General features: G+C 42.3%; 2 protein-coding genes across 4 annotated transcripts in view; both read left to right on the top strand.

Annotated features, from left to right (window-relative positions):
• Positions 1-7544, top strand: part of dnah10 (dynein axonemal heavy chain 10) — a 29392-nt gene extending 21848 nt beyond the window's left edge. The window contains exons 57-78 of one of the 2 annotated variants that reach the window (XM_030737194.1): positions 342-523; positions 644-780; positions 881-1098; positions 1230-1451; positions 1572-1719; positions 1846-2125; positions 2236-2465; positions 2579-2852; positions 2961-3065; positions 3179-3333; positions 3416-3570; positions 4090-4273; positions 4404-4604; positions 5013-5222; positions 5354-5449; positions 5559-5730; positions 5824-5955; positions 6138-6349; positions 6462-6629; positions 6772-6952; positions 7024-7169; positions 7271-7544. In XM_030737194.1, the coding sequence (XP_030593054.1) occupies positions 342-523; positions 644-780; positions 881-1098; positions 1230-1451; positions 1572-1719; positions 1846-2125; positions 2236-2465; positions 2579-2852; positions 2961-3065; positions 3179-3333; positions 3416-3570; positions 4090-4273; positions 4404-4604; positions 5013-5222; positions 5354-5449; positions 5559-5730; positions 5824-5955; positions 6138-6349; positions 6462-6629; positions 6772-6952; positions 7024-7169; positions 7271-7417 (3955 nt within the window). In that variant the 3' untranslated portion in view covers positions 7418-7544. The remainder of the gene's footprint in view (positions 1-341; positions 524-643; positions 781-880; positions 1099-1229; positions 1452-1571; positions 1720-1845; positions 2126-2235; positions 2466-2578; positions 2853-2960; positions 3066-3178; positions 3334-3415; positions 3571-4089; positions 4274-4403; positions 4605-5012; positions 5223-5353; positions 5450-5558; positions 5731-5823; positions 5956-6137; positions 6350-6461; positions 6630-6771; positions 6953-7023; positions 7170-7270) is intronic. The other variant, XM_030737195.1, reaches the window with a different exon arrangement.
• Positions 7545-9543: 1999 nt separating this feature from the next.
• The window catches only part of emid1 (EMI domain containing 1), a 57859-nt gene continuing 50549 nt past the window's right edge, over positions 9544-16853 (top strand). For both annotated transcript variants that reach the window (XM_030738245.1, XM_030738246.1), the window contains exons 1-3: positions 9544-9777; positions 9980-10304; positions 16047-16160. In XM_030738245.1, the coding sequence (XP_030594105.1) occupies positions 10114-10304; positions 16047-16160 (305 nt within the window). In that variant the 5' untranslated portion in view covers positions 9544-9777; positions 9980-10113. The remainder of the gene's footprint in view (positions 9778-9979; positions 10305-16046; positions 16161-16853) is intronic.

Here is a 16853-nt window from a genome sequence, read left to right as displayed (position 1 = left end):
TATATACATATACATATATATATACATATACATACATATATACATATACATATACATATAATATATATACGTATATATTTATATATATATACTTAATATATATATATATATATATATATACACGTATTAATATATATATATATATATATATATATATATATATATATATATATTATATATATACATACATATATATATATACATATATATATATATATATATATATATATATATTGATCAATCATCATTCATGCAAACCATTGTTTATCATGACAGACTAAGTCATCTGTTAATCAGTCTTTCTCTCTCTATCTGCCTTTTTATGCTGGTCCAATATAAAGATCATTTGCCAAACCACCCAAGCAGGTGCAGGTGGTTTGTGAGTGCATCCTGGTGTTGCGTGGCTACAAAGAAATCAGCTGGCAGTCAGCAAAGGGGATGATGGCAGAGGCTAACTTCCTGCGCTCCCTGATGGAGATGGATTGTGATGCCATAACTAGCAACCAAGTCAAGACTGTCAAAGGTAAGATGACTTCATGTTCAATAGAAAATTACTAACAGATAATAATACCAACGAACTGTGCAAGATAGGGCTAATTGGATTTGACAGATACTCCAGATTTTGCTTTTTCTTCCTGACTAGGCAATCTAAAGAACCTCCAGACAAGCTTAGGGGACATGCAGACCATCAGTAAGGCCGGCTCAGGAATGCTCAAGTTTGTCGAGGCAGTCATGGGTTACTGTGATGTTGCCAGGGAGATAAAACCCAAAAGAGAAAAGGTAATCAAGTTTTTTTTTGTTTGTTTTTTTGAAAGTGCCATTAAATCATAATCTGTCAGAAGAAACAGATTAAAAAGACATATTTCCTCATTATTTTCAGGTGGCACGCCTAGAAGACAACTTCTTTCAGAGTAAGCAGGAGCTCAAGCGCATTCAGGGTGAGCTCAGCAGCATCCAGACAGAGTTGCAGGCTCTTGGTGAGAAATACCAAGCTGCTATTGTGGAGAAACAGCAGTTACAGGAGGAGGCTGAGGTGATGGAAAGGAGACTGATAGCTGCTGACAAACTCATCTCTGGGCTGAGCTCCGAGAATGAACGGTGAGGTTGAAAAAGATGCAACACTTACTAGCCAACCCTTCTACAGGTTGATATTTTCTTTTTAAACTGCTTTTCTTCATTGCTTTTTGTCTTTACCAATCATTTTCCACTCCTTCATACTTCCAACTCAGATGGACAAATGATTTGGATGAGCTGAAGCAGCGACGTGTGTGTCTTCTGGGTGACTGTCTGCTCGCTGCTGCATTTCTGAGCTATGAAGGGGCTTTCAGCTGGGACTTCAGGAATGAAATGGTATACCAAATGTGGGTTAAAGATGTGCAGGTGAGAGGCATCCCCCTGAGCCAACCTTTCAAAGTGGAAAACCTTCTTACTGATGAAGTTGAAATCACCAGGTGAGGTTATTTTGTGTTTATGACATTTTGAAGCTTGAAATATGAGAAAACTAAATACTGTACCATATGTATTTTCCCCATCGAATGGTCTAACTATATGTTAAATAAACCCTGTATTAGATGGGTCTCAGAGGGTTTGCCTCCAGATGAATTGTCTGTGCAAAATGGAATCCTCACAACCAGAGGGAGCCGATTTCCCATGTGCATTGACCCCCAGCAACAAGCCCTCAACTGGATTAAAAAGAAGGAAGAAAACAATAACCTCAAGGTACAGAAAGATTTAATGCTCGCCCATGTTTCAGTATGACTGCTTTAGGCAGCCTTATCAGCACATTGGACTCTCAAAGGCTCATGACATGCATCCCTGACAGTGTGATCATCTATCTTGTCCCAGGTCTCATCTTTCAGTGATCCTGACTTCCTAAAACAACTAGAGATGGCCATCAAGTATGGATTCCCATTCCTTTTCCAAGATGTGGATGAATACATTGACCCAGTAATTGACAATATCCTGGAGAAGAATGTGAAAGGAGCAGAGGGAAGACAGGTCATCATGCTGGGTGACAAAGAGGTGGACTACGATCCCAACTTTAAACTCTACCTCAACACTAAATTGGCTAACCCCAAATTCTCTCCATCTGTGTTTGGAAAAGCCACGGTCATTAACTATACTGGTAAGATGTTTTTTGCATACTAATTAGATTTTATCTGTATCCTTAAACTCCAGGTTTCAAATTGCCTGTTTGATTCTGTCCCTTTTTTTTTGTATCTTTGTGACATCCAGTGACCCTGAAGGGTTTGGAAGACCAGCTATTAAGTTTTATCATGGGCTTTGAGAAGAAGGAGCTGGAGGAGCAGCGAGAGCGTTTAATCCAAGAGACAAGTAAAAACAAGAAGCTGCTGAAAAACCTCGGAGACACTTTGCTCAGAGAGCTGACCACATCTACAGGCAACATGTTGGATAACACAGAGCTTGTTGAAACACTGGAGGAAACAAAGCTAAAAGCCAGTGAGGTCAGTTTTGGCTTAAGTAAGAGTTTTAAAAAGGGTTGTGGCAGAATAGCAAGTTAACTGATGTTACTAATCCAAGTTTTTGCTTTTTTATTTTTTTATATTGTGATCATCAGGTGTTTGAGAAACTAAAGTTGGCTGAGACAACGTCAGAGGACATCGAGAAACTCAGAGATGGCTACCGTCCCGCTGCCAAGCGCGGTGCTATCCTGTTCTTCGTACTGACAGAAATGGCTGCGGTGAACAGCATGTACCAGTACTCACTTGCCTCCTACCTGGAAGTGTTTGAGTTTTCACTGCGGAAATCTATGCCTGACCCCTCACTTCCCAAAAGACTACAGAACATCATGAACACTCTGACATACAGCGTTTATAACTATGGCTGCACAGGTAAAATATTTAAGATGGAGCAATAATGAACCATGAAACTGACAGGGAAAAGTCAGTTTCTAAAGGTATTTAGAATTACTAGAACCCTAACTGAGTTCTTATTCATAGGGCTGTTTGAGAGCCACAAGTTGCTCTTTTCCTTTAACATGACCATCAAGATTGAGCAGGCAGAAGAGACGGTATCTCAGGAGGAGTTGGAGTTCTTTATAAAGGGTGAGCTATTCAGAGAAGTACATAATAAAGAATATTGATCATGGATACACCCAAACGCATTAATGCACACAATGTTCAAATAAATTCTTGTTTTTTCTACCTCATGTGTAAAGGTAATCTATCCCTGGAAAAATGTCAAGGCCAAAAGCCGTGTAACTGGCTTGCAGATCAGGGCTGGGAAGATGCAGTGAAACTCGCAGAGCTCTTTCCTGAGCAGTTCGGCTCCCTGCCTGATGACATTAAGAAAAATCCCACTGAATGGCAATCTGTAAGTGGACAAAGTGACAGAAACCACTATAGGCATGTTTCTGAATCAGCAGCGAGTTTAACTTGCACCCTTTTCCGTTCAGTGGTATGATTTAGATGGACCGGAACAGGCACCGTTTCCCATGAAATACAAGGAGAACCTGTCGGCTTTTCAGAAGCTGCTGTTGCTGCGCTGCTTCCGGGTCGATAGAGTCTACAGAGCCGTCACTGACTATGTCACGGTTATCATGGGAGAGAGGTGAGTCTATTTCTACTATAGTTATGCAGTCAGGTGTTTCATTTTCCAGTTAACTTTACTCAGAAGGAAGTAGACAGAAAACACCTAAATCACTTACATCAGATCAGTATTTGGTCTGCAACCCTTCTCTCATAAAAAAGCACCAACTGTCACAGTTTTGTTCAGTATGTGCCAGGTAGTTGTTTCCAAGCACCTTCAAGAATTTTTCTTGCAGATTTTTGACCCTCAGGCAACCGCAGTACAGGCTTATCTTTCCTGTTTCTCTGGATATATGTTTGAGATCACGGCAGTGCTGCAGAATTAGTTTTAGTCTGGCACCTTCCTGGTGATATCACATGATTGGATAAGAATCTTGAGAGCTGCAGTAAAGTTGCTAAAACTTTTCAACAGACTTGAATATTCTGTCACTGTGTGTACAGTATAGCCAGTGTATACATATAATACACTATTGCAGTCAAAGTAAAGGTGACCGTAATTACTGAAACAATTTTCTGTGTGTTTTCTTGTATTTCCGCTCAGGTATGTTCAGCCCCCTGTGATCAGCTTTGATGCAATTTATGATCAGAGCACACCTTTCTCCCCCATTGTCTTCATCTTGAGCCCTGGCTCTGACCCAGCTGGTGACCTTATGAAACTAGCAGCGAGATCAGGCTTTGGAGGCAACAAGTTCAAGTTCCTTGCAATGGGCCAAGGCCAAGAGAAGGTACTGAACACTTTTTTTTCCCATATCACGGCAATGATGCAGAATTATACAAATCACCCAAGTAATCATGTTAAATAACATTAAAAAGTGATGGAGTTGAAGTTAACTGTCTTCTGTACCCGGGATAAAGGTGGCATTAGATTTGCTGGAGAAGACAGCGTCTCGAGGTCAGTGGTTGATGCTGCAGAACTGCCATCTGCTGGTTAAGTGGCTAAAGAAACTGGAGAAGGCCTTAGAGAGAATCACCAAGCCCAACCCCAATTTCCGCTTATGGATCACCACCAACCCCATTAAAGATTTTCCAATTGGCATCCTGCAAAAATCTCTAAAGGTGAAATTTTCTCTTTACCTTTAGTAAAGCTTTCTTTGGATTTCTTGTAGATGTTTCTCAGTTGGTAGTAGGTGTAAGAATTTCCTCAAGTTGATGCTGTATTTGAACTGTTTTATCTGTTTGCTGAGAATATGACATTGTTACATTTCCAGTACAATAGGGTCACATATTTCCTTTTCCATACTTCCATACTTCCTTTCTTTTAAAGAAACTGGTGTCTCTCTAATCTGTAATTTTCAAACAAGTGAGACTGCAGTAAGAACATATTAGCATGTTCATTAACTAGTCATATATTTCTGTTCTGTCAGAAAAAGAAGTCTTGAAAGATTAATAGAAAGCAGAGATGCTTCAGTAATAACAGACAGAAATTTGTCAGTATGTTCAAATTTACTTCAATATTGTGTGCAGGTAGTGACAGAGCCCCCCAATGGTCTCAAGCTTAACATGAGAGCCACATACTCTAAAATCTCCCATGAGGCCTTGACCACATGCCCGCACCCTGCGTTCTGCAGCCTGGTGTTTGTTCTCGCCTTCTTCCACGCTGTGGTGCAAGAGAGACGCAAGTATGGAAAGATTGGCTGGAATGTCCCCTACGACTTCAGCGAGTCTGACTTTTTTGTAAGTGGCACAAGAGACTAAGATTAAGTTGAAAGTATATCTGTAGATTTTTTTATTTCATATATGAGTGGTTTAATATTACGAATATTTCATTTTTCAGTGGTTTAAACAAAATAACTCTGCTTGAACAGGTGTGTATGGAGATCCTCAACACCTACTTGACAAAAGCTCACAAGCAAGGAGACACCGATATACCCTGGGGAAGTCTTAAATACCTTATTGGGGAGGTTAGGTTAAAATTAATTTGTTTATATTGGATATTCTAATGTGTTGTGTGTATCTTTTATCCTGCTACTACATGCTGTAAGTTTAGTATCATGTATGATGTTTTATCAGGTGATGTATGGCGGGCGAGCAATAGATAGCTTTGACCGCAGGATCCTGACTGTCTACATGGATGAGTACTTTGGAGACTTCCTCTTCTACACTTTCCAGCAGTTCCACTTCTTCAGAAACAAAGATGTAGATTACAAAATCCCTCCAACCGGGCCAAAGAAAGTTTATGTTGGTCAGCAGTTGTGTTTACTACTTAAAAAAAAAAAAAGGGAGCATGGTAATTTTCTGTCATTATTCAAAGCTTTATGCTGTTAATGTGCTACAGATGAGATCGAAACCATGCCATTGGCAAACACACCAGAGGTGATGGGTCTCCATTCCAATGCGGAGATAGGATACTACACAAATGCTGTTAAAGAGATGTGGACTCACCTGATAGACCTACAGCCTCAGACAGGTATGAGTTGGTATCTTTCAGCTAATTTGCCCCACTGAACTGTGAATTGAAGAGCAACCCTTGAAGCAATATGGCCTGTTTTTCAGAAGTAGAGGGTTTTCTTCTTCTGAATAACTTCAGCTGTACTCTTTTTGCCACATGCTTTCTCCTTGCTGGCTTATACACACTCTCTCATACATCAGGTGAATCTGGAGGAAACGTCAGTCGGGATAAGTACATCACCCAGGTGGCCCAGAATATTCAGAAAATGCTCCCGCAGTTATTCGACCTGGATGTGATCCATAAAAAATTTGGCACAGACATTTCTCCAACCTCAGTGGTTCTGCTTCAGGAACTAGAGCGCTTCAACAAACTGGTGTTCCGCATGCAGCTCTCTCTGACTGAGCTGCAGAGGGTGAGATGGAGGGGCTGAGGGCAACAAGACGCTCAGTAAACAAACATACAGGTGTTGTGTCTTTGTGCTTTGTCCCAGTTTAGATTTGTTCAGAGTCTCCTGTGTCCCCTAGGCCTTGGCTGGTGAGGTGGGGATGAGCAGCGAGTTGGATGAGGTTGCTCGGTCCCTTTTTAATGGTCACATCCCTGCTATTTGGAAGAAATTGGCACCCGACACTCTCAAGTCCCTTGGCAACTGGATCAGCCATTTCAAGAGGCGATATGAACAGTATAGCTCCTGGGTAAGGATGGCCGCCTTTAATCATATGTGACCTCTTACAGTATATTTGGCATTTGGCATTATTCTGGTAACAATTTATAGTTAACAAATAAGTTGAAAGATGTTTTCCAGTTTGGTGTGTCTGTGTGTCTTGTGCCCACCAGGTGAATGAGGGCGAGCCAAAAGTCATGTGGCTATCAGGACTACATATCCCTGAATCTTACCTCACTGCTCTGGTCCAAGCTGCATGCAGAAAAAATGGCTGGCCTCTGGATCTTTCAACACTGTACTCAGAAGTGACCCAATATCAGAGTGTAGACAAAGTCCCCAAAAGACCCCAACAAGGTAATAGTCAAAGCTTCTCATTTGCATGATTAGCGATTAGTTTTAAAGACTGATAGTCTCATTCCCTGCAGGCTGCTTCGTGTCTGGCCTGTATCTGGAAGGAGCAGACTGGGACATAGAGAAGAGCTGCTTAGTGAAGAGCAAACCAAAGGTTTTAGTCGTTGAACTGCCCATTCTCAAAGTCATCCCCATAGAGACACGCCGCCTCAGGTTACAGGTGTGGACAGCAGGCACTACAGACCGCCAAACTATCCTATGGCTCACTATTCGGATGTATCTACCTAACTCTCATGTATCTTTGTGTGTTTTGTGTATCAGAATACGCTGCGGACACCTGTGTACACCACTTCATTGCGGAGGAATGCAATGGGTGTAGGCCTGGTATTTGAGGCAGACCTGTTCACTACCATGCACCTTTCACACTGGGTACTCCAAGGAGTCTGTTTGTGCCTCAACACCGACTAAAGATACAGCTCGGCCTCACTGAGTTTAATAATAGTAATGTCTGGTTCCTGCTCGCTGGAGAAAATGACCCGTACAATAAATTTTACACATTTTCTTTAATGAGGACACATGGATTCTTTTTTTTTTTTTTTTTTTTTTACAGCTCTTTCATTATTTTCCTCACTAGATGGCAGCACACAACAGTGCTAGGAGCTTCAGTCTGCTCAACCACTCCAGGGATTTGTCTTTGATGTTATGGTTGGCTAATCTGCTGAAAGGTTAAGGCTGTCAATGAATGAATAAATGTTTGTTATTCAGTTCTGTCGGGTAGGGTCAGAATTTTGTTCATGCTCACAGAGGTCAGCAGATGAAGAATATTTCTGCTGAAGTTGCAAGGAAATCATAAACTGCTGCGTACAGTGGAAACTTAAACAGTAACCAGAGGCAGCTCCAAATAACTTTTAAACTTTTCTCTGCAGTGTAGGTAGCAGTGCATGTTTTGTTATATCAGTAATCGAGGTTGCTGAGGTCAGCATGCCAACGCAGGTGAAGTAACCTCTAAAAATCAGATTTTCCCAGAGGATGTGGCAGCTGGTGCGGCAGTGACGTCGCAGACACAGAAATAAAACCTGCAACAGTTTGGAGCAATAACTCATACAGTATACATCATGAAGTTTCAGTTATGAGAGTGGAGCTGTAATCAGGGTTAGACTAAACTGCTTATAGACTGAAATCTTCATAAGTCAAACAACCAGCAGCATGAAACTGTTTTAGTTTCTGTAGGCTCTTAAAAGTACCAACCCCTGTATAAGATTACAATTGTTCTTCTTATGACCATAGTCTGTAACCTAAAAGGATCCCTCTAAATGGGAGAGGGCAAAGGTTAAACAGGCTCCATTCTCACCTTTAACTGATGATTATCATGAAGAGGGAAGATCAGGACATGTTTCCGACCAAACATCGGGGGCGGGTGGGGTGGGGGGTGTTTGCCTTGTTGAAAAGAGGGAAAGAATGGTGTGTTGTGTTGTTTAATGAACCTTTACATCACTGGAGGGATCTTCAGTAAATGCAGACACAAACAATGGGTAATTTAGCTGTTTAACTTTGCACAATAAAGGGGAGGGAAATCATAAAGGCAGGAGAGTAATGACAGATAAGGCTGGGGGGCTCTCACTGGAACTGAACCCAGCCTGCCTCCTTAGAGGTCAAAATTATTTTCAGCTGCTCATGACTGCAGGGATTTACATTAACCCTAAACTGCTCTAGTTCCTGCTTGGCACCATTGTTTGCCCTGAGTGGCCTCGTAAAACACCAACGGTACCCAGAAACAAATCCCTTCCCATGTGTTGTGATTGGGAGCAGGTGGGCTCATTAAGACCCAGTAAAGTGAATGCACTGTTTTCCCCTTTTTGCCTGTGGCGGAGTGAGGAATAGGAATTAGTGCCAGTGTCAGTGCTCTTCAGTGACTGTGAAAGTGTTAACATTATCTTTCAGTAGTTAAGAGCTTTACCCAAAACTTTAGTAGACCGTATTAGCAGGTTAGATAAGTACATTTTGCTGTCTGCAGCATCTCTTGCAGCTGGCCAGGTTTAAGCCCAAGGGCTGCAGTCACCCCAGTCACAGATGTATACAGTATGTCCCAGTTTTGGTTGCAGTGCCAGGTGTTTAGTTTGGAGCAGGACCGCAGACCTGTGGTTGCTGGCTGTCCCAGATGCAGTGGGCAGTGGGAAATAACACTAACTTCAGTTTTCTCTGGCCACTGGGTACTGATGAATTTGACAGAACACAGCTGCTGCAGACAACCATGGGGCAAACATGGATGGATGGATGATATATACATGTATAGATAGATGGATGGATGATTAAAAGACAGATGGATGGATACACAGCTAGACATACGGATAGATGGATGATAAATGATATATGTGAAGCTATAAATAGCTTACACTTAATTACATTATGAATTTTACATAAAGACAGATGGATTCATTGGTATTTAAAATGTTAAATAATGTTAGCAAGAAAGTGACAAACCTTAGTTGAGAGTTTAAACTTGTTAAAACTAATAGTTCAGCAAAACTTTTTTTTTTTTTTCTAACAGTTTGTTGTATTTAAAAAAGGGCCTACCTCTCACTGGCACAGCTCCTGTGATTTCAGAGGAGCCCTGAGAATCAGCAGCCCATAATTCATTTAGAGCAAACAGTACAATGCGTTAAGTGCCGACGCTTTGAGCGCGCATTGTCCTCTGTGAGAGGTTGAAACGGGGCAGGGTAAAAGAGACCCAGCAGGCTGTGCTTTTAAAAGACCCGAGGAGACTATAAAACTGGTTTCATGCCCGCTGCTGTAAAGGATCGGCTGGATATGAGCACAGAGACACGGAGGTAGGCAGAGCACTCAGGGAAGGGAGGACAGCACGCATTTAACACTTACAGCGTTCAAGGTTCATTTTGTAAACTCGGATCTCTGTCATAGACACAAACAAGGAGCGTGAGTTTATGGGGTAGTTCACTAAGATATTTTACACATAAGCAAGTGTCAAACATCGTTTGTGTAATCTACACAAGTGTGTGTTCTCTACTTTAGTGAAAAGGATGAGCGTCTTCTCCAGCAGACCCGGCGCAGTTTGACACGTTTCCCGAGCTGGATTCACTAACCGGTTTGTTTTCCAACCGGGGGCTCATTAAAACAGTTCTGGTCTTACTTTTGATGCCACGGAAATGGGATCGCACCAGCGAGAGAGCGTGTCCGCGCTTTGCAGGAAAAGTTTGCTTTGGACTGTGCTGATACTCTGGATGACCGCGCTGGTTAACGGGACCTGGAAGACCGGACTTTACAAAACCTATTCAGTCGGGACGCAGCTGAACAGAGACCAGACAGCAGCCTCGCACACCTCAGTCTATCAGAAAAGGTAAGGAACGCATCCACTGCTGTAATATTACACACATAATACAAATATTACGTTTTTCTATGTTCCTGTCACTGCATGCCTCTACACATATGCTCCCATCTCTATCCATCAACCAGGTCCTATTGTCTTCCTGACAGTTGGTTTCCTTTTTCCTGTGCTGGCAGGCAGCATGTTTTGCTCTGCTGAGTCCCATCCACATTGCTGCCCCAGCTCACACACCTTTTCTCTGTGACCACCTCTGCTGCCCCGAGGTGTGTTGTGTGCTCTCTATCCCTGCAGCACCTTTAGTCCTCCACATAAAACCTTGGAGCATCCCAATCTATAGATTAAAAAAAGTGTTAAAACGCCTAAGGAGTGATGATTTGTATGTCTGTAATAAAGTGTGAAAAGGTTTATCTTAAGGGGTCACTGAATGAAAGGGGGAGATAACATGGCTTCATAAAATGATTGATTCTCTGTGTAAGGGCAATCCTGTTGACAAGGGTGTTTCTGAAAGAGAGTTACTAGACTAAACACGCCGGCAGGAGAGCTAACCAGCTCTGCTTTCCTCCTGGACAGAGCCAAGTTTAGTTGGAGACCAGCCACTGATTAATGATGAGAGGACATTTCCCATCTTGCAAATATTTATGCTGTCAGCTTGTGTGTGTGGGCTGAATGTGGCCAGAGGCTGAAATCCCTTCTCTCTGATGAGGTATTCTTGGTGTGTTCAGGTGGCTTTCAGCACCCCTTCGGTCACTCCACTGGCTCACCTCTCTCCTCGGCTCCCCTGCCGCTTGGGGCCAGAAGTTTGTGGACATGTTTTCTAAACACAAGCAACTGGGACTCCATCGTAATCTGGGCTTGTTTTTTGGAAAAAGAGATGAGTTTACAGTCAGTTTGTGGCTGTTAGTGTAAGTGGCTGTGTAGGAAAAGCAGGACTGAAGGAGGGAAAGCTGCTGTTGGCGTGAGTCAGCCGCTGGTGTTCAGAGGTCACCGGGTTTGCGGTGACACGAGAGGAGCTGAAAGCCTCAGTCCACCTGCTGTCTGGTCTGATCTGTGAAAACAGCAGTTTATTGTGTGTCAACAAAGAGTAACAGTGGCAGTGGGATTTCAGAGATCACCTCAATGATGCAAGCAACCCATCATTAGGGTTCAGGTACTTAGAAGGAAATGCATATCACTATTTGCATACTGGGAAAGGAAAACCCTCACTAATACCAGCACTGTCTTCACACAGTGATTAGCAGAATCAAAGGGGCTTAACATCTCGCGGGTATTTTCTTTGCTTGTGCGGTCACTCTGTGGAGGAGCTGATAAAGCATTCATTTTCCCTCAACACTCTTAATGACTCCATAAGCTCAGCAAACTGAGGGGTCACTGAGGTAGATGCTTCTTTACTCCCTGTCTCGCCCATTTCTTCATCCTCCCTTGGAGGACTTGTCATGGTCTGACAGGCAGTCTGAGCCCTGTGGCAGTCCTCATTCCTCGCCCATCTTAACCCTATCCATGTTCTCTTTAAGCATGGGAATGAAGACAACTGAGATTTCAGGAAGCTGAGGCCTGAATGGCTTCAAGCAGAATGGCTGTAAAACTTCAAGAGCTGTATATGCACAGGGAACATTTGGATAGAAATTGGGAGGTGCTCACCAACTGTTCAGCTCCAATAATAATCACCAGTGGCTGATTTATATTACTCAGCTGAATTTGTTGCCTTTATCTGGTTTGCATCAATGTCTTATCTTCAGTTTTGGACATTTCGCTGGACAAAATATGAGATTCTTAAGACAGTATCTTGAACGCTTTTCCTCACAATTTACAGATTTTCTTGTATAGTCCCAGTCATAAAACAAAGGGCTAATTGTGGCAGCCCAGCCTCCACATGGAGGAAAAAAAATGTTGGATTCCTGCTTATCAGATTGAATACTTGCTAATTTCTATGGTTGCAAACTGAATTGCTTTAGTTTTTGGACAAAACAAGACATTTAAAATCATAACTCTGAGCCGATTTCACCATTTTCTGATTTTCTGACATCTTATAAATTTGAAATTAAATAACTTAGTTAGAGCCTAATGCCAGACCCCATATTTCATTCTGTGCACTGCAGGTGAGCAGTCCATAAAAATCAGCGTCTCATTCACGGTCAGTGGAGCAGCTCAGCTCGACATGACGGTTCATTCACATTGACCAGTTGGGATATGTGGAGCTGTAGGTGTGATATGAGTGACTCCTTCATTTCAATGGAATTCCTTTTTCACTTCCATCCTCAAACACTTGAAGATGCACGTACCCGTTACACACAGACTGAAGGTTCACAGGTGTCCGGGCCTGAAAGCTCAAAGCAGACAAGGATAAATGAGAGTTTGCCTTGTTTATTCCACACTGCTGTAAAGAGTCACTTAGCCCTGACCTTTAAGGCCTCACCATGGTGCTTTGATGGTCGTCACTGTCCGCTGCGCATGGAAAGCATGCGGCAGCTTTGAACCTGCAATATAGTACCCTAGCAGCCCTAATGCTCTGAATTAATATGTCACTGTTCAAATACAAACTTTATCTAACTGGTGTTGCTTTTATATTAGTTTATTTCACCATCCTGGTTCTTTTGTTCTTCTTTGAACCTGCAGGTTATGACTCTCGGGCTTTATAGTTCATTAATTTCACCTTGACTTGTTCTTTCTATTTCTCTATTTGTCATTTTTTGTGGTGCCATATTTGTCTTGTGCCTCTTCTTTTCTTGATCCCATGGGAGCCGCACTGCTTCATAATTGTAGTCTCTGTCCCCACCGGAAGCTTCCTTGGATGACCTCTATGATAAGCTGACCTTTGTCTCCTCTCGTCTTGTCTCCTTCCCTCCACTCCTTTGTCTGGCCATTTGCCACATCTGTCTTTTGTCCTTTGTTCTCCTCGAGTATTTTCCCACAGACAGAAATCTAGAGGAATTCCTTTTGCATTTCAAACATATCTCTGAGTGTTCAGCCCTCGTCCTACAATACGTGAATGAAGGGGTGGAGGAAAGGGAGTTGCTGTGATGTTTTTCATCAGACTCTCATCACCGTTTTGCCCACATCAACCTACTTGTCTGTTCACGCACCTGCACTCCAACCTTCTTCCTACCCATACAGTGAGCCAGTGCTACTCAGCACTGGCTCCATAGTGTGACCATAAAAGATGTGGACTGCGTAGCGTAAAAGGTGAATTCAGGCCACGTGCAGCAAGTAGAGCGCAGCAATATAAGCGAGTTCACAAGCTTTCTGTCAGCATTTGCATACATTTAAGGATTCAGCACTTTTTTGTTCCCCTCCAGTATTTTACTGTCTTGGCTTCTGCAGTGTCGAGGAACAGATGGGCCAAAGCTGTGATTTCTCTTAACGGTTGGCTGTGGCTCCATGTGACTGTGAGACATGGTTGATGATTTATTTAGCTTGGGCCCAGCATTCAGAGTGTGCCATGTGTGCTTAGAGACCTGATACTCACTGAGGGCCTGCTTGGTGTTTTTGCCAACGAAACAGCATGGTGCTGGTGGGTTTCACACTTCATAACACAAGGGTGCCTCCAATAAGAGGAAGGTGTTGACTACAAAGCATTTGAGAGTGAAAGACTAAGTGCACCGAGAGCCTGCGTCCCTTATATGTATAGTAATAACACAGTTATTGTTAAAGCCCCTTAAATGTCCTCCTATTTGCTGTAGTAGAAGTGTTTTTCTTTCTGCATTGCACTTATTATATATTATATGACTCAGTGTTAACCAGTCATGCAGGTGCTTTTGGTCAAGCCATGTGACAATCAGTAAATTTTGTTATACCAGCTGCTTTTGTTCTTTCATTCATTTAAGGAGCAAGGGTCGGCATTTCCTCTTTGGGAATTGCATAAGTACAATGCAAAGAGACAGGGAGACCATAAAATCCACCCCTCTTCCCTCCTCGTACCCCCTGGTGACAATCTTCGCCGTTCCCAGGTGAAGCCTCTTCTCGGCCTGGGAAACTCAGATGTTTATCTGTCGGGTCTGGCAGATAAGTGGTAGGGAGGAGTTGGGGTTGAGTACCCCTTCACCTCCTCCCCCTTCCTCCCAGCTTTACCTGACCACAGTTTCTTCAGTGTCAGAAATTTTCCACCACTGATTAGAGCAATTTTTTTCTTGACCAGGGAAAGCAATCATAGGGTAATCATATAGATCCACGCTCATTTTTGTAGACTTAAAGCTGATGGATATACTATACATGAAGGGTGCGCCAGTATTTGAATAACATGTGGCAGAAGAATTCCCTTACTCACTTTACTTTACTTTACATGGTCAATTCAAATTATGTCTTACTTTTGCAACATTCCCTTTGCTTTTTAAAAGTGCCCGGCATACGCTGTGTCATTTTTTTCTTGTCCAGATGCAGCAAATAATGCTAAATCCTTTTAGCCTGCAGGCTTAAATACTTGCTACATGAATGGAAACAATCAAGATCGCTCAATAATCAAAGAGACATTGTCATATAATAAGAAAAGTCACTGCAGCAGTACACAAACATTTATCAGAGGTGCACCCGCTCTCTGGCTCAGGTATGTGTGTGTGGTCACCACAACATGTGGGAACGGTTAATGGGAGCTGGTTCAGGGCTGCTTCGCATCCTTTCCCTTTGGCGGTTTCCTTTAGTGTAAACTGTCTCTCATGCACACAAACATATGGTCCCCCATATTGACAAACAGACTTTGGTGGGAACACCCACCCACTCTTGCACATGTTGGCAGCAGAACACACAAAGTGTAGTTTCATGAGGTCCCTTCCTATGCATCTATTGATAATGTTGTAAACATAGGCTGTGGTAATTGTTTCCTTGCTCCTCTTGCAGCCACATGAAGGTAATGAGGATGTTTGTACACATCATTCTTAATAAAATAATGCTGATAATGTGGTCGCTCAGCGCCCTGAGAGCGTTTTCTACACATTAAAGCCAGCAGTTTGGTGTTTTCCTGATTTATATGTAGCGGAGAGAGATGAAAGGTAAACCTTTTCTCTTAAATGTTTCTCATAGCGGCTTTGCCATCAGGAATGGATATCTGCTCCTGATAAGAGCGCTCTGGGTGAGGATTAAACTAAACCAATTAGCTCACACTCTCTTCAGATGAATGACATTTCCCTTAATTTTATGCACTTCTACTGAGAGATTGATAAAACGTCACATTTTGGTTCTGGAGGCCAAACATAAGTCCTCGAAATGTTAGAGCTGAAGAGCATTCTCATCCTCACTATCAGATTTTAACCTCTGACCTTTACATAGTTTATTTCTCCTCGCAGGCTGGTTTCTTAAAACCTCAGTGAATCCTGATAATGAGTTATGAAGCCCTTCCATTAAAGGGAGTGAACTCATGACCCAGCATTAACCCATGCTGAAAAACCTCCATCTTGGTATGGGGCTTCATCTTCTTCTTTATTCCCTCCCAAAGGGCTTTAACTCCTCCGAGGTCCTAGGAGACAGGAGAGACCCCTGTGTAAATACGGCCCACAGTGCACTCCTGCAAACTCTGTGGCTGATTAAAACCGAGTGAACATCGTGAGGAAGTTTCCAAACAAAAGAGTGGGGGAAGGGAGGACGGATTCAAAACCTGCAGAAAGACCGCAGGGTTTTGAATGTGACAGCACTTGTTGAGGGTGTTTGGGAAATCTGTTCTTCCTTGTTAACTTTGAGAATCAAACTTTCTACCGAGTCTCAAAATAACAAACTAATGAGATCCCGATGTTTTATTTTGACTCTTTTTCTTTCTGTTTCTTTCTGCAGGAACTGGTGTCCTCATACGGTCACTAAGACAGTGACCTGCCAGGTGCAGAATGGGACAATTCTCCAGCGGGTGTATCAGACATGCCGCTGGCCACAGGGATGTGCAGGAGGCAGGTGAGGAGGCTGAGGGATCATTTTAGTTAATGGGCCACAACCCAGTGTGATGTGAAGTGGGTAGAAAAACTGTCATTATGAAATTTATTCTTAAAGACTTGCAACAAAATACTGCAAAGTCCTCCAGTTCTTTGGAAAGACACTGAGTGGGTCACATGTTTACAATTTTAAAAAGAAGAAAACACTAAACTACTGTCAACGAACAGAAAGTTTGGTGTAATATTTGTTTTCTCTATTATAATTATATTGGAATTTAAACAGCAGAATAGCTGTTCTCCTTCTCAAAGGCTGTTTTCAGTCACTTATGTTGTTTAAATCACTGAGGTTTTTTTTTTAACGCTATGTTAAAATCACCATTATTTAGATCATATTTGTGGGCAGACAAGTTGAAAAGCCATTCATTTCAGTGTGGGTATGAGGCTATCAGTGGTATTCATATGGAATACCAACTGTCCTATAATTAGAATAGTTCAGGATGCCATGCAGCTGCTCCATATGCTGTGTTTTGATAAAGAAAAACATGAAAACATTCATATAATCTGACACTTACAGATGGGGCACATTATACAGATGCAGCTAGAAATCAATTTAAATCACTTTATTAAAACTGTACAAATATGAAGTCCTAAAACCTCGTGTTAATATTTCCCACTGTAACTAAGAGAGGAGATTTCCTTTCATTTTACTTTAAAA

The sequence above is a fragment of the Archocentrus centrarchus genome, chromosome 9 (assembly GCF_007364275.1).
Source record: "Archocentrus centrarchus isolate MPI-CPG fArcCen1 chromosome 9, fArcCen1, whole genome shotgun sequence".
Lineage (NCBI taxonomy): Eukaryota > Metazoa > Chordata > Actinopteri > Cichliformes > Cichlidae > Archocentrus > Archocentrus centrarchus.
Note: the sequence above shows the minus strand (reverse complement) of the source record. Positions and strands in the feature narration are given on the sequence as shown.